Source organism: Trachinotus anak, unplaced genomic scaffold (assembly GCF_046630095.1).
Source record: "Trachinotus anak isolate AG129_WGS33_773 ecotype Australia unplaced genomic scaffold, CSIRO_AGI_Tana_v1 ptg000024l, whole genome shotgun sequence".
NCBI classification, from domain to species: domain Eukaryota; kingdom Metazoa; phylum Chordata; class Actinopteri; order Carangiformes; family Carangidae; genus Trachinotus; species Trachinotus anak.
The window spans coordinates 2,296,608-2,319,043 of record NW_027273875.1 but is presented as its reverse complement, the minus strand read 5'-3'; the positions used below and the strand labels follow the sequence as shown (position 1 = coordinate 2,319,043).

Below are 22,436 nucleotides of genomic sequence, written 5' to 3'. Positions count from 1 at the left end.
CTGTGAGGGGAGGCAGGAAAACACATCACAGGGAGGAAAGGAGGGACAGAGAGAGGGAAGGAGAGGAGGAAAACAAGTAAAAAGATAAAGCTTCTGAGTCATAAACAACATCTAATAATCCATGGAAAGATCAGTTCCAAAATTTGTTAGATAAAAGGAGAGAAAAAAAAAAAAAACATTCCTTGAAAACTTAAATGGCCTGCAATAGTAGCAGGAGAGCAGTAACATTTTAAGGATGACTTGGATGAGTAAACAGAGGGAAAAATGACTTTCCTTACTACTTTCCCATATCTAGGTTTCCATCCTCCTGTCTTCCCTCGTCCTTTCCTTCATCTGTCCATTATCAATTATTAAATCTTTATATTTGAGTCAGAACAGGCTCCTACAGGAGTACCATCTATGGTGCATGAGTGATAAATGGTATGATCCCTTTTCCCATTATGAGCACAAAATTGGAGGCTTTTGATTTATAGTTTGCTGGTGTTAGGTACTCTAAATGGAATCCCTCAGGCTGCCCTCTTCAGGACGTGAGGGCTCATGAGTTACTACCTTTTGTTCCACTAGCAGCTGCATCATGAAACATGCAAGCCTGAATACGGAAATTTACTGAAGCATAGGGCATGATATCACATCATTCGTGCATCTTTCAACATGATATTTCTGAAAAAAGCCTCATCCTGGTGTCAGCAGGGAGGATGCGGTGTCATAAAGTAAGTTTATTCAAGTTATTTAATGGCATACCACTACAATATTCATATTGCAGCTTGACTGGGGTGACAAACTGAGTGACAGCTTGTGCCATAGCAACACTGAACTGAGTCATGAGATGCATTTGTAGGTTAAATAGGCAAACTTCAGTCATTATTGGCAACACTCAACCCGCTAGGGGAAACCCTCTCATGAATGTCATTCTCAGACTGCATGATAAGGTCACCCCAGCAAATCTGAATATCCCTCTTGGGTTGAATGAAATATTCAAAAACTAGTGCGGGAAGCCGCATTGCTGAGTTCCCCGCAGAGGACATTGTGCTCGGAGCCCTTATCTGATCAAATGGGAGAAACATGCGCTGAATAGAAAGTACCCCCCTGCAGCCTTGCAGGGCAGCTGTGGGCACCTACCTCTGAACGAAGCCGGCTACAGGAGCATGGGACCATTTCCAGCCCGGTTTGCTGCAGAAGTGTGAAGCCTCAGCGGAGCAACAGTGCGGCTCACGGCGCCACTTGTCCGGTGCTCGGACGACGACGCACCGGGACACCTGCCGCCCGAGAAATGGGACCACGCAGAGAGACGTGACTTGCGGGATGCGCCGACGGAGTGCGACGCGAAAACAGTGATTGTTTCTGGACGACAAGAGGACGCAGGACAAGGGGGACAGAGCGGGGGCTTGGGGGGAAAGCTGCTCGGCGCGTCGCTGCGATGAGCGACTGACCTCCACATCGCCGCCTGTGTAATGAGCTGGCTCCCGCCGTGCGTCTGGAGAGGCACGTTTCATAGGCTGTCAGGCTGATGTGCTGTAGCTGTGGGGCTGTGGGGTTCCCTGCCGTTAGCATTTACACATCTGCAAATATATGTATATATTGATAAATAAAGACATTTCCCCTAAATGCGTTTCAGAGAGACACCAAATAGATTCCACCTTAAAACCTCAAGTGGGATATTGTATTTCAGCAGTATTTACCATAATTACACATTCACTGTGGAGTCCACTAAGCACCACAGACTAAATATACACTACAGCGCCTGTTAAATGTTTCTAAAATCTTAGCCCAAAATTATTAGGTGATGGTCATCATTTCAGTATCCGTTATGACCAAGCACATTATTTGCCTATTACCACAGTGTGTTTACTTGCATCTCGTATTAAAAACGAGGCTAATGCATTTCTTTTTATATGAAGTATCACTGTGAAACTGCCTTGTGATCGGCTTCTCCACTTTATTCAACCAATGTTTGTTTTTTTCATCCCTTGTTGCCACAGTGGAGTCAGAGGTCATGGTCAGCTTTAGAACAGCTCCCCCCAGAGGTGATATTGGTTTGCTACCTCGCTTAGAGGCATTTCAGTAAGACAGATTGTGTATAATGCTGTCTCAACATTGGGACACCAGGTGAGGGCCGCTCGACAGTCCCTTTATAGACAAGCTGAGCCTGCTGCCTCATTATAGCCTTTAAAGATTTAAAAGATATATGGAAATACTGGGAGAATAATGGGCACTATTGTCTCTCTGGTGTTTCATTACAAGTTTATACTGACCTTATTGTCCTTTATGTTACTGATTTTTTTTTTTTTTTAAATCTCCTTAGGTAATGTAATGTTCCTTTTAATATTCTTAAGTGGTGAAAACCACAGTATACCATATATAGGTCTTAGTATCAGCTGCGTCTTTTGTTTTGAAAGAGCAGCCTGTGAGCAGAGATAGGCTATAGGGTACACTTGGCTAGGTAGTATGAAAGATGGAGAGCTGAACATGATGTAAAAACACCAGAAAGAGTCGTGAAAAATCTACAGATCGACAAAGGATATAAAATAACCAGTTTTAGGCATGAAATGTCTCCAAAGACGCACAAAATGACATGCAGAACAAATACCAAAAGTCTAAAAACCAATGTGACGCCATGGTTTGCGGTCTTTTTGTAACCTGTAACCCTCTCTGTCTGTGTGGTAAGGTATCCCTTGGCCCCTTGTCTCATAATCTGCCCATGGCTGTAGGCTAGTTTAAGTTACAAATAGCTGCTGCCCTTCTTTTAATCTCTAAAAAGTTTCTGAACCGCTCCCTTATTACAGATTAGTGATGAGTTGAATTGAATTAATGGATTAATCTTCATGTACAGCAGCAACTGTTCTCACAAAGTCATTCATCAGGTAACACTCAACTTAAACAGACACAGATCTTTAAATGAAGAAAATTGTCACACCACTGAAAGAGACAACTGTAAACCTTAGACCAAATCTGTCAGACTTGGGCTTCAACACATGGACCAAGCAGCTGTCTCTACCAGGCTGGAGACAGAGTAAAGAGAATAAATCTCTGTCAAGAGACAGAGCATCTCGCCACCAAGCTCCGGAAGAAGCACACGTGGAGACCTGAGCTGAGTGAGCAGGTGCAGCAAGAAAGGGACACTCGTCAGCAGCAACTCGAGGCAGGGAAAAGGTTTCATGCTGAAAGGGAAAGAGAAGGCCAGGAGCTGATCTAGGTGCTGAGGAATGAGCAGGATGTCTTCTGTCAGGAGTTTGAGGGCCTGACAAAAAGACTGGAGGAGCTGACCTCAACCAAGCTCAATGCTGAGAAAGAGCTCCATCAGGCCCTCCAGAGAGAAACCACCCAGCCGAAGGAAGAGCTGACGCAGCCGAAGGAGGAGTCCCTCACTATTTTAGAGGCACTGGAACTTGTGACAGAGCCTGAAGTCTCTGAGGAGAAACTCCCAGGGAAAAAAAACAAAGAGATGCTTGATCTGGAAAAGACTCTGCCACTTTCTCGGTTTGAGAAAGAAGAACAAGGAGAGGCGGGGCAAGAACTCCACATCTTAGACTTAGACTCTTACACTTCAGCAGCTCAGCACCCTCCACCATCAACATCTGTATGCTGCAGGGCAACACGGTGGCTAAGTGGTTAGCACCTAGCCAGACCTCAGCCAATCATCTGGGCTCTTTCTGTATGGAGACTTCATGTTCAGCACGAGGTTCCTCTGAATGCTTTGTTTTATCCAAACACTCCAAAGACATGAAGTTCAGGTTCTGCTTGTATAGTTTACTGGTATTAAACAAAATATTAAATGCTCCTTGTCTGAGGACAGCAGGATAGCTGGACACAAAACATTTAAGTTGTGTTACACTGGATTTGACACTGCTTGTATGTGTAAAATCACTGCCTCCTTACTAAATATTTCAATATTTTTCCCCCCAAAATGGACAAAAATAGTGTCAGATTTATGCACTATATGGAGATCTCCAAGTCCTCACAGTTGAGCAAAAAAGCTTCGAGCCAACAATCCCAAAAGGGTGTTGCATTTTACATTTTTGATTTATATGGTATCATGTATTCTCCACACCAGTCAGTAACAACACAAAATGACAATGATTTATAAGTGTCCAAAATCTCAGTTTACTCCTCTGTTTCCTGCTAGTGAATGAGCAAAATGGAATCAATATTGATTTCAGACACAGCCTATATTTTAATTTCCCATAGCACAAAGTGATCATAACACATATCTAAGAGTTAAATAGAATTTCGATTAATACTAATGTTATATAAAAGTTCATACATTTATATATAAAACTTAAATAGGTGATTCTGGTACTTTTAGTAGAAAAATTACGCATCAATTATTAAAGCAGTTGGAAAATGAAGCAGTTTTGTTGTAAAATAAAAAAAGAAAAGAAATGTAATGGTTGTTGTGCAGTGAATGTTCAGGGCTTTAAAACCAGAATACGTTTGCTGCATTAGAATTTCCTGCTTTTTGGCAAGATTTCATCATCCAATCTCTCATCATACATTAACTTTCAGAGCCATTAACTTCTGACTGTAAAACACATCCATCCATTATAAGAACTGCCTTGTCACCTGTGTCCCATGTTAATTGAGGAGGCCAAGGTCGAGAGGAGAATGGCTGAGTGGTGGGACTTTGGGGCCCAGAGTTATGCTTACAGTGCACACTGCACATTTTCTTCCTTTATGCCTCTCCGTCATGCCACGACACACTCAGTGTGGGCCATCCATCTTCATTCAGAGGGAGGGGACAGACCTCCAACTCTTAATACACTATGAGATGTAGCGAGCATCACTCAAACGAAGAACAATCCCAGATCGGGCATTTGGCAGTCAGGAAGTGTGCTGTTCTTTTAGATGAGATGAGTGATGATTGTGTCATATCACACTTGGACAGTCACCAAGTAAAAGCTATTTAACATGCAGGAGGCCTCGGCACCTACCAGTGTTGTCCTAGTTTTGTAAGTGTTGTTATTTTTTGACTGTGAACAGAATCAGTCATAGCTGAGTCCAGTTTATATTAGATTCAAATTGGAAGTAAGGAATTTTTGCAGAACGTCAACATGATATTTATGGAAACTGGACTTTGAGAATGTTTAGGGAGACGTGAAGAGTTGGTAGCCCCATCTAGTGGATGAAAAAAAGATGACAGTATGACAATGCCAATATTTTTACAGAAGGGTGTCCTGGGAATAGAATTTACAGTACATTTCATTTTAATGATCAATGTTCCAGTAAGTAAAAGGCAAAAATGATTCATTGTGGCAAACCTTTGTTTAGTGGGGTAGGTGTTATTAAAGCTTTTCTATTCAAAATGCATAGAATGAGACATGTTTCACACTTATTTATTTTCCTGCTGAAATACCAGACAAAAGCTTGGGCACACTTTACCATTCTGGTACTGTATATGTAGCTTTACCACAAAAAATCTTCAAAACATTAAACACATTAAAAGTGACTTGTGTATGTGTTCTTGGATTCATAAAATTATCATGATTAAAATTAAGGCAGGACTAACTTAATTTATACTCATGGTATGAATATGAAATGAAATCTAACACATAGCCTGTAGTTAGTGCCCACGTCAACTCTTGGATCAAAGTTCTCTGTTTTGCTTATCTTGCATTTCCTCTTTTCTTAACTTTTTAGCTCAGGAAGAGTCTTACAAATCAAATTTAATTTTAATAATGCTCTAAAATATCAGCTTGAGTTCTGAGTGTGAGTAACTTACAGCCAAGTGCAAACTTTAAGGAAACAGCTCTGTGATCACATGATTGATCACATATATGCTCAGAGAAAGAATAGTCAATCAGAGATGTAGATGAATCTACCTCTGCCATATTGTACATTATTTAAGAAAATATACTTACAGTTTATTCAGCAGTTTGTTATAATGCAAGAAAAACAGTAATAATTTTTCATTGTCATTTTCATTTAATTTGTATTGAAGTTTAAATCTCTGGGAATTATCACATGGGAAGTTACCAACCATGCCATATGTTTATAGAGATGAAATAATAGGAAATTGAATGAAATAAACTATTCTGCTGTTGGCAGTTGAGATGCCTTGAGAAATCCTATGATAAGGAGAATTTAGTACCACACTGAGAAAAGCAGACAATGAAGATGCTTAGATGGTGATTGCAAATGAATTAAAATCCAGATTAATTCTCATTGTTATCCTAGTTGGAGCAAATGTAAAGGATTTTTACCAGTTTGGTAAATATGGGCCCTTATTTAAGAAAGACGATACTGAATATTCCTGAATAAGTTATACTGTCTCTCTAGTAAAGCTTTGGAGAAAAAGCACAGTGATCCTCTTGACCTTGCTTTGATTCCCCTGTAAAGATAAATGCTGTCTTATCTAACACAGTGGGTCACGGCCTGTCATGCCTCTGCAGAATTGCATAATTAAGTCTGGAGTAAACAGAGGGGTGTGTTAAAATCTGTCCACACGCATACGTGGCTGCGTGTGTGCATTGGTGACACAAACAAAGGCTGGTGTCTTGTGCTGTAGGTGTGAGTGAATGATGGCGATCTTTAACCACTTGTTGCTTGTCTCATCTTTGGTGCCGCTGGTGCTGAGCTACCCTTTCTACCCACCAACATGCTACACCAAGGTACTGAGCATGGCACGAGAGCTCACCCAGTGGGCAGCCCATTTGAAGAGGGACCCTGAAACCGTAAGTCCATATTTGTTCAGCAGAGAGTAGATTTTACACTCAGCTTGAATGTTTTTTGTGTGATATGTAGTGTGTGTCTATAGTTATTTAATCCCTTTACTATCTGGATGTACATATACATGTTTAATATAGTTTAAATTCAATCACATCAGAGCATAGCAGTGTTTTAGCTGGATTTAGTAATATGAGATAAATGTGTATTCTCAGTGCAGGGATGGATGTAAAAGTTGCATTCCATTATAACAAATTTGGAAATAAAAAATATTTAAAAAAATATATTGTTAAAATATATTGTTCTTTTCATGCAGAGTCTCTGCATGGCACACATGCCAGATCTCTACCTTGATGTCCATGTAAGTATGATTATAACTAAAACCTCTTTATTGTGAATCAGCATTTGAATTTCCCAGAATTTGTTTTTGTATGTAGTTGACATATGAGAAAGGTAACCAGAATTACTTTTTAAAGATAAAATTCATGATTTAACCCCTCAGTCAAAGAACCATTCTCAAAAGAAAACATGTTTTCTGATCTGTATGTTAATCCGTCATCTCTTCTTTTTTCCACACTGTTTTGAGTAATCCGGCGGTCCTCACATTTTTAACACTAACTTCTGTGGTATTTTGTGGTATAAACCTCAGCTTCTGTAAATCATGCAAAGGGACACTAATTGCTACTCATGCTGTCAGAATGGTTGTGTGATGTACAAAATGAGGACCTACATCTCCTTAGTGGAAGGCCTGCGACAGCGCCGCTGCGCTTACACCAGAGAAGTGAGGAAGTTGGGTGTCACACTGAGACAGCTCTTCATCATCATGTCAGAGAAATGTCACGGGGTAAGACAAGACAAGGCAAGCAGTCTAAATACGTGTAACACAATTAGATTCTTATTGTATCATAAAGATGTATTGATTTGTGTCATAAAGCAATTAGCTCTTTAGCTATTAGCTCTCAATTGAGCTCTAATTGAAGTCGGTCAATTTAAATTACAATATATTTAATGTGATTACACGCGAAATTGAGCTGCTTACAACCTAGCAAATATAAACTCTTGTGTAAACCTTATTCAATCACACATGCTTTACCTAAAGACATATATTTCACCTTTCTTTTTATTACAGGACTTGGTGTTCACAATCTTTGACTGTGCTGCACTGGAGCGCTAACACGTTGGATCCTAGAATCACAGTATTACAATCTGCTCAGGCAGAAAGGAGAGACAGAAATACAGTCCTAATGTACAATCTGCAACCGTTTGCAATGAAAAGGTCTGATTTTAAGTTTTAATCTATGGTAACTATGGTTGTGTAACTAAAAAAATGTACTTTTATCATCTGTTCATTATCATCTTATTGCAACTTATAAATCATTTCATATAATAAACTATATTAAAATGCCTTTTGTTGATCTCTTTTATTATGAGAATGGAGTAAAAATAATTGTTGTACAAAGGTTTGCTCGTGGCTCCATCCATCAGACTTTGGACCTGGTTCATTGTTGAATGTCATCAACATCTCTCACTCCTTCCTTATGTCTAATAAATTCTACTGTAAATAGAATCGTCGATATCACAGTTACACAGTACATACACTGTATTATTGTCAAGATTCTTCTTCACTCTTCCTCACTCTGTCTTTGAAATGAGTGAAAAAAATAGAAGACACAATACACATGATGTATGTCTTCCTTATATGATAAAATATTTTATTGTTCTAATTTCTCAACCACTAATATAATCTATAGGCCTGATTTATGGTTAGTGAGTTCACACCCCTGATCCGAGCAAAAATACTGAGTAGATATATTAGGTGAATCCAAGTCGTTGCTGGCAGACATGTCATCATTGTACTATGGGCTTGTATGGACTTGTATGAGCTTGTCTCTTTACTGTAGGCTAATTCTCCTTTGGGGATTTACAGGAGAGAAGATCAAATCTCTATCTGTTAATGTATTGAGAATGCAAGGATTCATTAGAGAAGAGAGTAGTTGGCTTTGTATTAAGTCTGGACAACCATGATAACCATGCTTAAACACCCCTAAAATGGATACAATATGATAAACCATCTCTCAATAAGGAAAAAAAAATATCCCAGTACAGTATGCTGTTGAAACACAACATGGGAAATTATGTTTTTCAACCTATTTAAACTGATGAGCAAGCAAAGCATTGCATTACCCCACTGCCACCAGTCTTCCTGTCCATAATTGGGAATTCAGCAGTTAATTGTTGGGCTAATATTTCCACAGAATTCAGGGAGAAAATCATTAATGCAGATGAGATGGTAAATGAAGGTCAATGACTCGCATTCTGTAACGTCTATAACACTCTGAGGGGAAATGTTCCCTGAAGTTCGCTGGCTAATAATTCAAAATTACCAGTGGTTACATTCTCCATAAATGGCAGTATTGTGTGAAGTCATAGATCAATAATAATGCGTTTCATTTTAATGACAACAATCAATTTACATCAATCAATCTACATGAGGTAAATAACACAAGATGTGTTGTCCAAACATCTCTTTACCTTTTCCTTCAGTTCCTAATTCTTTAACTATAGTTCTGTGGCTGAAACCTGCAAGTGGGTCAAACTGTTTAACAAAGATGAAGTTGAAATAGCAAGATCCAGGAGTTGTAGTTGATTATGTGAATATAAAAATACAGTACAACATAAGGGACAGTTCTTCTTACTACTTAAATGCCTTTGCTGAGTGATGATACTGGTGAAACTTAAGGGCTAAAAGGTTATAACAATACCAGACATGCAGTTACTACATAAGGTCACTGCAGGACAGTGCAACTTATGATACCTAACAGTTACCAGTGCTCAGTAAAGTATGTGAACATTGCTTTGGCAGTTCTGACCTCTTAAAGATCACCAGGCCCTGTACACTAAGGGAAAGAGTAAAAATCATACAACCACATAATCCAATGTTTCACAGAGATCTCAGAGTTAGTTAATCCTTCATTTAACCAGGAAAAATACTTGCAGAATAAAAATATCAGACCATAAAAAAAAAAATCCAACTCAGTCACACAATTGTCTGTGTCAGAGAGCTGTCGTGACAACAATATGACTGCAACTTATGAATAGTCCAAGGTGACACCTTCAAATTGTTTGTTTTGTCTGACCGAAACAATCCACAGATACTCAGTTCATGACATTAAAAACACTGCATATCCTCACATTTTAGGAACTGGGAACTGGAAATGTTTGGCATTTTTGCCAAATGAGATGACTTAAACAATTCTCTGTCCAAAAAAGTAAATTGTTTTCTCTCAATCAATCGATTGATTAATGACAAATCATTTCATCAATAATAATAGAGGCTATTCAGAGCTGCCTGCCTGTCTGCTGCAGCACACTCATGCCCCACATGCTGAACAGGTAGGAGCTGAATGTGCCACTAGAGGGAGCTACAGCACCACCTGTACAGGTGAAGTGTGTTAGAGCCAGTCTGTGGCTTTACACCACAGTAAAAACGGCGCAGGTCAATGAATTTATATTCGAAGATTTCTAATAAACGAAAGTAGCAGATGATAAATCCACCCAGAGTCTGAATTCTCAAATAAAAGTTAACCTACAACCAACAGCATTCGACATTATGGTGATGCAGTAGGATTATAAAAGAACAGAGAAAAAATAGTTACAATAACTCAACGATCGAGTAGTTTTGTTAGTGTCCCAGCTGTTGGAGCCGTGAGGGACACGCCCAGTACCAACCCAACCCGGACATGAAGTCCTTTTACCTCACCGGTGCTATAATGACGACGACTTGTTCTCTCAAATAAACTACATTTCCATGACGGCAGTAGGGAGGGCTGTTGAGTAACGAGGTGGGGCTTTCTCTCACAGTTTGAGGCAACAAGTTGCCCAGGCAGGCAGAGCAGGCTGCCAGCTCCTGCATCGTGTCAGAAGCGGCAGGTGGTCACCGCGCGTCCAGCACTTCACCGCAGCCTGTGAATGGGATCATAACAAGTTTCAACCCGAGAGCCTGCGCACCCACCGGGCGGAGATGGACGGAGTAGAATAGCTTCTTTCAACGAGCTCACTTCTCCTTTTCTTTTTCTTTTTCTCTGAGACGCGGAAAGTGAGGACTGTTAATTGGCAGGGAAGTGTTTTGTTTTTGACGGACTGCGCGTCTCGGCGTGCGTAACGCTCTCTGTGTGGAAGACCCGAGCGTTTTTGTTAGTTGCTCTTTTATTTTGAAGTTGAGGGCCATTGCATTTTTAAATCATGGCACTCGCTAGATTCAGCAAAATATTTCATCTGCCCAGCATCGAGATCAAGAAGAAAGCCAAGCAGTACGAGCACGTCCACCGGGACATCAATCCTAACGACATATGGGAAATTATCGGCGAACTGGGCGACGGCGCGTTTGGAAAGGTCTACAAGGTAAGTGTGACGTAGGAGACGCGCAGCACCTGCAGACTCACCGTGCCAGTGTAGCACTTTATTGATGGGTTGCTCACCTGTGGGCTGCCAGCTCAGTTACATTCTGCTCATGTAGGGCTTCTTCTCATCTCTTCCCAAATTCAAAGTCACTTTAATGTTCTGCCATAAAATCTCTTTTTTTCTGACTTCTCTGTGTGTGTTATTCTAAGATGAATGAGAGTAAATTATACATTCCGTACATTGGCTTACTTTAAAGTTAGGATTTCTGTAGTTATTTTTGATGCACATGTCTTATATAGTCACTCCTCTTGCTTGGCCTTCAGTGCCTAGGCTGTGAAGTGCTTCCGATCACCTTTATAGGCTTCACCATCCCTGCATTGCTGAGATGATGACTAATATCTCAACTATGTGGCTTGTACACTTGAGTGACTGTAAATCAAACTAAAGGAAGTCAACACTGCTGGTGGATGAAAGAGGTGGTACTCATGTTAGTCTAAGGTTGTTCACATGCTCCTGCAACTGGCGACTTTTTTGACAATTTTAAGTCGATGTGCCTCTGAAGTACATGTAAAAGAGACCACTCATTTGTCGAATGATCTTCTGCAGACATCTGCAGTAATCACCTCCCCGGCTCCCCCTTCCCCTCCCTTCTCCAGTCCTTGCTGTGAATCCAGTGTGAAGCCACAGGGACTGTGAAAGCACCCTTCATTAGTTCTGTCTGTTTCTTCCTCCCAAACCTCACCAGCAGCTCTTTTGGCTCGGAGAAGTTATTTAATCTGGATGTGTTTGCTGGTCAGTCCCCTCTGTGAGGCATGGCACAGGCCCTCTGTGTCTTCACTGCCTCGTGGAGCACAGTGAAAGTCTTTGACACGTCGGGGGCCTCAGTGGAAGAAGTGATGCCTTAGCAGAGGTCTGTATTGAACAGAAAGTGCAGTCTTTGCAGAGGACTCCACCTTATTTAGGTGCTCTGTTTTTCCCGGACACTTTGTAACACACAGTTGTATATAGGAAATTACTAATAAATGGGACTAGGAAGCGTTTGCACCAATTTCTTTGAAATGTAAGAGTTTCAGTGGAGGGGGTGGGGGTGGGGGTGGGCGACTTGTTTGCAATGAAATGAAAAGAGTACTTTTCAATTCTTGCTTATGTAGCCACGAGTCTGAATTAAACATGACGTCAGTGTTCCTATAATGCATCTTTTGAGCAGAGTGAACATGTGAGACGTCCTGTGGATAGTTTTTTGACAACACAGAGAAAGTAAAACTAAAAACACAAGTGAAGCGACCAGTATACCATGAAAACAAACAATGCTTTCAGTTTGCTGCTAAGAAGCTGAGGGACTGACTGAACACAAGGTTTAAACACAAGTTTAAAGAAGCTTTTAGTCTGTAAAGACACAGAATTTGAATTTCACAATTCACAGATGGTTTGGGGCTTATTAGTACGTTGGATTATCATTTTGCTTCAATAATTTGGAGGCTTTCTGAAATGTAACGTGTCCCTGCCATGTTTGCCCTTTCTTATACAAACCTCAAGCCCATGCTTTGGCTTCTGTTTCCTTTTCTTGAGTGGGTTGGAAGAGGACAGCTTCACACCTGCAGCTGTCAGATAGAGGGAATGGAGTGGGAGCAGATGATGGCCAGGAGAGGAAATCGTGGGACCGCACTGGGGGGGGGCAGCTTCCTCTCACAGCCCCAAAACTCAATAATCAGCTCATCTGTGGGAGGGAAAGGCTTCGGGTGGTGAATTGTGCATGTTTTTCTTTTTTAAAGTCTTTGATAGAGCAGGCGTGAAGGGAGGAAGCTCTGTCAAATCAGCTGCTTATCAGACCTTAAGGGGCAAGAGTCAAATTAAAAAAAACAGCTGGTGTTGGATGTGTGACAGGCAGCAGAAGGGCAGTGCTAACGGTTTCTTCATAGAAGAAAAAAAATGCAGTTTTAGTTCTTGTTGTCTGCACGTGGCAAAGACCTTTGCTCAGGCTGCTTCTTTTGTTTCCAACATCTGTCTTTGAGATTAAGCACAGGCCTCTTCAATTGTGCAGCATTGGCGGAGGGTACAGAGTACTCCTGTCACACTGACTCTCTAAAGGTTAATGTCACCACTGGGAGAATAAACACGCAGGACGAACCAAGCTGTGGGTGTGTTTATATTGAAGGAGCACTGTGACAGAAGGATCGCATAGAATAGAATATAGTCCCTCAGTTGTTAAATATGCCCTGCTGTAATTCAGCTGTAGGTGCAACTGTACTTGTCTTTACTTGACAGTCTGATGAGTGGCCCAAGATCAATTTGAGGGGACACAAAATAATAATATGATTTTTTTTTTTTTTTGTCAAATACTGTGTAGATTTCTCTTCCGGCCTCTAAAATGTTTTCTTATGAATATGAAGTTGTTTGGTTAAACTGCCGGATCTCGTTTCATGTTTTTTTTTTTAAGGGTCACAAAAAGGTCAAGAACTGTTGGTCCGCGACCATGAAATGTTCTCATCCTCAAGACTTCTAATTTAAATTCTAATTCTTTAAGACTTCTATTGTTTGTTGAGCATAGTTTGGCTCTTAATGAAGCACAGCAATCTGTGCTTCTTGGTTTGAATATTCACTAAGAATCCAGATATGATTATTTAATGCAATTGATGCAATTGTGTCGTCAATTAATTAAAAAAGAAGAACTTTTTTTCTTTTTAGCTGAATAGCATAGCACATATGATTTAAACAAAACAAACACAGAAAATGCAGAGTATTCATTTTTAAACGTGGCTACAAAGTATATGACCACACAGAAGGAAACGCATTTTCACAAACAACCTGTTGTTTACAGCTCAGATATTCTGTGTTATAAGGTTACAGTACTGTCCGGCACCAGTGTCAGTGACACACAGTAGTTAAACAGAAAGAAATTAAGGCAGTGTTTCAAACTCTGTGTTGTCTGCGTTTTTGGTGATATTTTAAGATTAATTCAGCCCAGGATGTAAATTTGAGAAATGTAGCTTCTCCAAAAGATTTGGTTTCATGAAAATAATCAGCACTCAACTGATTCTGAGCACATAAAAACGTTTTGACTATATCAGAGCCTGCTGGAGTTTGGCTTCAAGAGAACAAGGCACTGACAGCTACATCAGTGTTTCTTGATGTGCTATCGGTGCTGTACTTTCAGATTTGCATTGCAGTTTGATTTAATCTCATTTGTCGTCTTTGAGTCCCTTTTGGTGCATGTCGCATGTCCTTGAAATGTGCGCACACCCCCAAATAATCTACTGTAATAGCATAATACTGTGGTGATTCTTAAAATTCACCCCAGGCATCTCTGTTTACCAGTACGGTCCTCCTCATACTTCCAGTCATGACAGGAGAATGTCTCACTTCCTGTCCATCCAGTGTGTCATAGGATCTTTTCTTTGTTTTGTCTGTCTATGCATGCATGCACTTGTTGCAGTGAGTCTGAGTATGAGTGTGTGAAGGTGTGTGGCTACAGCTGAAGCATGAAACAGAGGAGTTGTATGGTTCCCCTCACTAATTAATGAGCCACGTGCCACTGAACACATTGCCCTGCTGCCGCTGGAGAAATGTTTCAATAGACACGCGCGGGCTGCGAGGTTACACTCCATCAAATTCCCATTGAGGGATCAAAAGCGCAGCACATCTTTATCCCTGCTGGTCTGTAATGTAAAAGACTCTGCTCTGAACCTGGACTTTAACTGTGGTGGAGCTGCCTGTGTAAGTGTACGTGTGCAAGTGTTTAAAATACTGTGTCAGCTTATTCAGACACTTCAAGAATAACATTGTGGCTCATGTACTTCCACCTCTGCACCAAATTGTACAAAGTTGCAGATCTGGATTTTTTTTCTTTTCCTTTTCTTTGTTTGTGATAATGTTATTATCTGCCAGGTTTTATCAGGTTGGATTCAAAGGGTCTGCCAATGCCAGAACAGGTCTAATTGTCCATGGTCTAATTTAGAAAGGTTATATTCCTAAGGACCACTTTGGGAGCAGTGTTTATTTTTATGCACATTAGGTATGAATAATGAGGTCCTTTATCAGGCCAGATGTGGGGAAACCAGTGTTGCTTTATGGCACAAGATAAGAGAAGAGTTGTGGTGGTCTTGTTTCGCAATGACAGATGGTGGAACGAGTGACAGGCTCATGAAAAAATCACTCTAAACACGATGATCCTCTTCAGTCAAGTGAAAGCAATACACACTGGGTGTCATCAGTGGGCTAAGGGGGAGGGGGCACAGGTTGCAACATCCTCTTTGCAAAGGAAAGCCACAAGGTTGGTGTGAAATGCTATAGCTCAGTTTAGAACATAACAGCGTCTCAAAGACGTGCGTTGAAGTGCTTTGTAGGACTTTAAGACTGTCGTCATCTGGGGCTTTCGGGGTCTAATCTCAGGGGGCAGCTTGGATGCATGGTGACTGATAAGAGCCCTGCTGGGTGGGCGTGGGGTCAGCACGCCGGGAGTCCCCTTCATCCTCATGGTGACATTATTACTAGCATATACAGAAAGTTTCCCCTGCCTTACTATATCCATACACTGCTGCTAGTTATGAGCCTGTGACACGCTGGTGGTCGAGGACTTTGATGAGAATTTATTAAACAAATTTTCAGTCTGTTTGTTCAGTCCAATCTCAAACAACTTCACCAATGCAAGAAGCAGGATTACACATTATTAGTAGCCATTTAGCTCTACTTAGCTTAGCTAAATTTGCGTATTTGTTTTCACATTTTTTCTCGAATTTCCTCTTCTGTCAGGTTTAACACTGAAGCACATTGTAACCATCCCATTCACTTGAAGTTTTTTCAGATTTGTTTGAGGTAGAGTTACAATGAATGATCTGCCGTCTTGCAATACCTGTCTGAGCTTGGTTTTAGCAGCATGCTCTAAATATGAGTGTGCAAACCCTCAAATCTGTTCTTACTTGCACTGGGTCGGCTGCAGTCAGGAAGTGCGTCTCATTTGAGACGAGATTCATGCTTTAGAAATAAAACATGAGGCCCCGCACGAGTATAAATGACTAAAAAAAGAAGTGTAAGCGTGGGTTATGTTCTTTCAAAGCTCTTTGTGCAGTGTTAGGATTTCCTGCCTCACTGACCTGCTTTGCTCTTGTGATTTGCGTTCACTTCAAGGTTGTGAGTGTGGGACATTTTGCAATGTTGATCAAAACTTTCACATCCTGAAAAAACTCATTGCTTCAGTGAGGGGCATAAAGTTTGAGCCTTGCTCTGCTGCATGCTTCACACCCAGCTCTGTAAATGCATCAGTCCATGCTTTCATGCAGTCAGTGGGTTGTTCAAGAGAGGAATCATCTTGCTGCTGAGTTGATAAAGGAAAATATTCCTCATTCCTCTTTTCTTAACAACAAGAACTGACCATCCTTCTCGTTTTCAACCCTGGATAAGCTACAAATAGATCCATTACTTTCTTTTCTTTGTTATTTGAGGTTTTAAGGAAACCTAGATAATTCCCTCTCTTAGAACTGAACTCTCTATTTTGGTTGCACACAAAACAGCCTTAAACCTTGACCAGAGATCAGGTTGTTAATGGTGTAATACAGACAGTAGGCAGGCTGTGAACTAATTTGAATATCTAAAATTTGGTGCATTTTGTTATTGTGAATACATTTTTTTTTTTTTTTTTTCATAAAAACATGCTTCTCTCCAGTGTTTCTCTTGACATACATAACAAGAAATCAGTTTTAAGTGGTTTATTATTATTATTATTGTTGTTGTTTACACAATCATGTAATAAAAAATAACTTTTTATGAACTTTGTCCAACTTCTGTCACGCACAACATGCTTTGCTTGTGCCCTTTGTTCATCTGAATGAGAGATCATCACATCCACAGGCGTCTGCTGTTGTCAGAGCAGAGGTTTTTTATTAGCTGCTGTCATTATGCAGGAGCTGAGAACCACATCTTTTCACAGATTTACAGGTTTATGATGGGGCAAAGGTCTAACACACACACACACACACACACACACACACACACACATTCCCCTGAAGGCAGTTGTGTGTGTTTGTAGAGACTATAACACAGTATGCAAGCTGAAAATACTCGTCAGCATGTGGTATATTCATTCAACCTGGAGGTGAATGACCCGAGGGAAGGTCTTCTGTGTGATCAGTGACATGAGGTCCCTCGGTCCACTGACACATTGTTCTTTTCATCTTTGTGGGTTGAAATGGTCAAAGACTCCTTAATTGTTATGAAACTAAAATACATTCTGTTAAAAGGCTGATGGGGAAAAATATACACACATATATATTTTAGATAAAATTATTTCAGATTATATTTAGTTTTGATGAAACTTGCTGTGGGCTTTTCCATTTTGAGTGTGACCTCTGCCTTGAATCACACACCCACACCCACACAGTTATCATCAATATCTTAGTCAACACGGACACAGTATTAACTATTATTATTCCCAGCCCAATTCATTTTGAAAGGACTGTGTGCATTTGAATACTGAAATGATACACGCTGACATAAGGCAGGATCTGTGTGCTTTTATATGTGTGTGTTTACTCAGTCTACCAGTACATACAGTGTGTTTTTGTGGTACTGGCTCAGTAACAACTGCTTTTACAGCTTTTCCCTTTGAAAATCTTTTGTTGAGCGGCAGCCGGCGTGCTTCTCGGTCATGGATTGTGGCCTTCACGCAGGCAGTTACTGAAAACAGATGGATGGATGTACATGACAGATGGGGAGAGATATACAAGCAGGGATGACAGACAAATTAGGTGAGGGGGACAAAAGGTGTACAGTGTGGCAGACAATGAGTGAGGCAGGGTGGTAAGGAAGCATGCATATGATCCAGGGAGAAGGGTTTAAGTCAGGAAAAACAACATGGAAGGTGGTTAAAAAGTTGGATGATAGAGAGGGAAGTGGATATAGAGGCTTCAAATTGCAGTGAAAACTGTTGGTTACTGTTGGCCTACTGTTGTTATTTTGGTAAAGTCACTCATGAGAAATTGTGTTGTAAAGGGATTTGGGAGGCCCTGATGAGCAGTGTAACTCTAATCCTCATTTGTGTTTTCATGTTGTTTAATTAGATGTTAAGCACATCCTCCTTTCACACTGCAAGATAAAAGAAACATATTTTGGCATTTAGGTGAAAGTCGTTATTTACCTGTACTTTTTTTATTGTAGAGTCTGTAGGATTTCCCTGTATTAGTCTGTAGATGACCTGTGTCATAGTCTATGTGACAAAAAAAGATATTATGTGATGCCCTAGATACCTGAAACATACAATACAATGTTTTTTATATATTAATATATATATATATATATATATATATATATATATATATTTTTTTTTTTTTACCGCAACTTATTCAAACCTTCAAGAAGAGTGTGAATGAGTCTGTTTTTCTGCCAGGCTGGGTCCATCAGGTAATCCTTTTGCACTTAACCTACGTGAAAGCCAAGTCACTAATGAACAGGGAAAAAAAAGCATCCAGAGAGAGATCTGGTGAAACAAGCCTGTAAGACGGAGCAGAACCAAGTCCTCCTGCTCTCCATGGTAACCAGACCCAAACAAAGGCAAAGACTGTTGTTCTCCTCTGGAGGAGAGTGAAGAGTCAGTGGGTTAGAAACAGTGCAGCGTTGTTTTCTCATGGGACGGCTGCAGCAGCTACAGTATGTAGTTAAGCGTAGTGCTTCTCCCTCGGTCCTGTGGTTGTGTCCTGTTATTATGGAATAATTTACAGTGTTTTCTGTAGGACTCTGACATCTGGTGTGTCTTTTCTTTTGTTTTCTTGTCACTCTTATTTGTTACATGTAAACACGGTAAGAATGATGTTGGTGCCACCTGGGCCAGATGGGTTGTATCGTAGCTGCGTTGAGTATCCAGTGTTTGGTTGTGCACAAATTAACACTGCAGGTCTGTAAAATGCAATAAGCACATTAACGGTGGGGATAGTGTGTCGGGATGTGAAGGAAGGTCGACAGCAGACTCTAAATAAGCAATGACAATGGTAGAAAGTGTTGAAGAGAAATTAACATTAGTTAACCTGAATCAACAGACTGTGAGTAAAGACGTCACTCAGTTAGGCAGGAATCTGTGTTTGAGGGGAGAGACTGCAGCTGCTCTTTCTAAGCTTGTTAAGATTAAAACATTACGAAGGATGGGATGATGCCGCCTCCCTCAGTTATTTCCTGGTCTCTCTCTTGTGTGTAAACATGCGCAATCATCAACACACGCCTGTGCCTTGATGTCACGCTAACTTAGAAAGTCGGAGAGTCCCACGTGAGACACAATGAGGTGTTTTCGCTGTAATTTCCTCTCTGCGCAGTGTATACACTTGGTAAGGTGCACACATAAACAAACACGCATGTTTGCATACAACACTTGAGGACCCTCATTGACGTAATACATTCCCCACACCGCCACATAGATGCTGGAGGCTCAGTTTACCCTTTTTGTCCACTCCCCCAACCATCTGAAGGCCAGAGACGCATTCCTCAGCCTTGTTCCCACTGAGATGTAAAGGTGTGTGTGTGTGTGTGTGTGTGTGTGTGTGTGTGTGTGTGTGTGTGAGTGAGTGTGTGAGAGAGAGAGAGAGAGAGAGAGAGAGAGATCTTGAAGCTAGGGGTTGGCTCTTGATAGGGTTAAAACTATAAAATGGCACCAAAACTTGCAACTCCATAAATCTCTTGTTTGCTTGTGTATTTGTATTTGTGCATCACTAATGTTGTAAATTTTATCATGACGAAACATTTGGTTCACTGGGGTTTTTCACGACTATACATGTTTGAGAGGAAAACGTGTGGACCTGACAAATCACTTAGCCCCTTTTTGATTTGCTGGCAGCCGCTCACATCTGTATAAGTCAGCCATCGTTCTGTTGGTCTGTAGATGCGAGACAGGATGTGAGCCGTTGTGGGACAGGTGCAATTGAACTGGCCTTATTTTGGTACCTTATATATCAGTTGTTCCTCTTTGACTACTTTGGCTTTCATCAATATCCTTTTGTATTCACCTTTGAGCATCCACGTTCACGTTGTAATTACTCGAGACAAATGTCAGGCGATGCAGCTGATGGTTGAAAAAATGATCATACGTCACTTTTTTTTCAGTATTGATCAGTCAGTTTTTATTTTCACTTACTCAATACTTATCAACACTCATTTCATATTATTTAGTCTATAAAGCCTCAGAGGATTAAAAAAACATGCCAGTCACAGTTCAAATCAAATGGCTTGTTTCATCACACGGGTCCAGTCCAAAGATTTATATCAGTTTAAAGCAGAAAAAGCAGCATTTTTGAAATCTGGAACCAGTAGATGTTTTTGCTTCATAATAAACTCAAACGATTCATAGATTATCAAATTTGACAGTCAAGTAAATTAAAAATCTATCAGCTTATTGTCTGAATCTTCTACTTGTCATGATGTTACACAAATGCATATATTACTGTATATATACACATGCATATACAGTGTATCAGACCCCAGAGAGTGAGTTTGTTGCTGCAGGAGTGGGCAGAGGAGTGAAAGTGTCTGGTGTCTCATTGTTTACTGTCGGGGTTTGTTAACTGACTGACTGATGGTTTGATGGCGGCAGGAGACGTCCTGTTGACTCACACTGTGGGTTACTCTGGTGGGGGCATCTGGGCTTCTCTGGAGCTTTGTTTGACAAACATGCTCAGACACACACATAGTCATGGTGCTCTGAGATGAGCTAAAAAGTGTGTGTCGCTGTGAGCTTGCTCTGTTTATTCAGATGTTTTCCCACAGCCCCTGTAAAGCATGGAGGCATCAGACCCCAGCAGGCTGTTTAGTCTGTCGAATTTCTGCAGGTCACTGGGTCGACCCATGCACACGTACATGCGCACAGATGCACACAGCGGTATCGCCTCCATTTCTCACCGGGACATTTTCACCCTCTCACACACTGTAATGTCTGACACCCTCTTTCATGATCCTTTAACTCTTGTTGTGTCTCCGGTCGTGCTCTCACAGTTATTACAGTGAACCTGTGGTCCTGACTGCAGGCACACAATCATGTCGTGTTAACCCAAAACATCTCATCAGTCGGAACCCTACATCTACTGTCTGTGTGTGTGTCTTAGTTTAGTCATACTGGCACTTGAAGGGTTTTACGGTTCCTCCTTTTACCCAGTTGCGCAGGGAGGGTGTGGAACTTCCTTTCCTGTCTTGTCTCTAAATGTAAGTTAGTCAACATTTTCACATTGTCCCATTTCAGATTCCCTTTGGTGATAGCTGGGACAGAGAAGTCGAACACAAAGTACAAGTAGCGCGATAACTTCAGGGCAAACTGGGAATTTACTAAGTTGAGAGGCAAAGTCTTACAGTGGATGTCTGTATTCATTTACTGACTTCCTTAAGCTTGATATTGTCTGTTTGATTTTGATATTTTTTTCCCCTTTTATATTACATAGTCATACCCTGCATCACCCCTGCTATTAATACCTTATGTGGAAGTTTAAAGGATGAAAAATTGCTCTCTCTGGAGAAGTGAAACTCAAGGCTTCATAGGATTAATTACACTGGAAAAAAACTGCTGTTCATCATGACGCCTGCCATTATTCATGCATGTTGAACTTCTGTTTCACTGTCTTTCAGGCCAGGAACAAAGAGACACAAGCTCTAGCTGCAGCCAAAGTGATTGAGACAAAATGCGAGGAGGAGTTGGAGGACTACATGGTTGAGATCGACATCCTGGCTAAATGTGACCACCGCTACATTGTCAAGCTGCTTGACGCATTTTACCATGACAACAAACTGTGGGTAGGTAAAACAAGCATCTTGGTTAAGCCAACCAGCTTCAAATGGAAACCACATACTTGCCAACCTTTCTGTTTCACCTTTACTTCAGGGAACACTGAAACAAAGTCCGCTATAGAAATATTTTATATATATATATATATATATATATATAGGATATATAGAAATATAGAAATGCCCGCATCACTTTGTTATTTTCACACTTAAACAAAGAAAAACAGCTCACACAGTTTGCTTAAATGAACGTACTATGTGCTGCCTGCATGTATGGGAACAGTGTTATCAGGGCTGCTGTTGCATCAGACCAGTGCATAGTGTACCAAAGGGACCTTATCTGCTGTCTACACTGTTACCTTCCTCACAAGATGTATTGTTTTCACTGTGTTGAGTAGTTTTTGTGTCCGTCCACCAAGTTTTCTTTGCAACCTTACCAAACAGATCCCCAACACAGAAACCTGAATGATCAGCAGGAGGTGGTAAAGCAAACCTTTTAACCATGTCTGTTGGCAGGCTCATGGGATGTTCATCAGTGACTGCCTTGTTGTTTTATTGCAAGAATATCTCATCTAGACTATTTTTCTCCCACATATGAAAGCTGTGTTGAAAAATAAAGATAAGAATTAGTG

General features: G+C 40.7%; 3 protein-coding genes across 7 annotated transcripts in view; 2 read left to right on the top strand and 1 right to left on the bottom strand.

The window, feature by feature from the left end:
* The window catches only part of stk32a (serine/threonine kinase 32A), a 63,155-nt gene extending 61,700 nt beyond the window's left edge, over window positions 1-1,455 (bottom strand). Inside the window, exon 1 of the mRNA XM_071460545.1 lies at window positions 1,120-1,455. The gene's annotated coding sequence lies outside the window, so the exon portion shown is untranslated. The remainder of the gene's footprint in view (window positions 1-1,119) is intronic.
* Window positions 1-9,785, top strand: part of LOC139607568 (cytokine-like protein 1) — a 76,426-nt gene extending 66,641 nt beyond the window's left edge. For 4 of the 5 annotated variants that reach the window (XM_071460548.1, XM_071460546.1, XM_071460547.1 and 1 more), the window contains 4 exons: window positions 6,503-6,668; window positions 6,977-7,021; window positions 7,358-7,504; window positions 7,790-9,785. In XM_071460548.1, coding sequence (XP_071316649.1) covers window positions 6,513-6,668; window positions 6,977-7,021; window positions 7,358-7,504; window positions 7,790-7,834 — 393 coding nt within the window. In that variant the 5' untranslated portion in view covers window positions 6,503-6,512 and the 3' untranslated portion in view covers window positions 7,835-9,785. Of the gene's footprint in view, window positions 1-6; window positions 711-6,502; window positions 6,669-6,976; window positions 7,022-7,357; window positions 7,505-7,789 lie in introns of those variants that run through there. The other variant, XM_071460551.1, reaches the window with a different exon arrangement.
* Window positions 9,786-10,508: 723 nt separating this feature from the next.
* Window positions 10,509-22,436, top strand: part of stk10 (serine/threonine kinase 10) — a 41,835-nt gene continuing 29,907 nt past the window's right edge. The window contains exons 1-2 of the mRNA XM_071460534.1: window positions 10,509-11,061; window positions 21,649-21,813. Coding sequence (XP_071316635.1) covers window positions 10,903-11,061; window positions 21,649-21,813 — 324 coding nt within the window. The 5' untranslated portion in view covers window positions 10,509-10,902. The remainder of the gene's footprint in view (window positions 11,062-21,648; window positions 21,814-22,436) is intronic.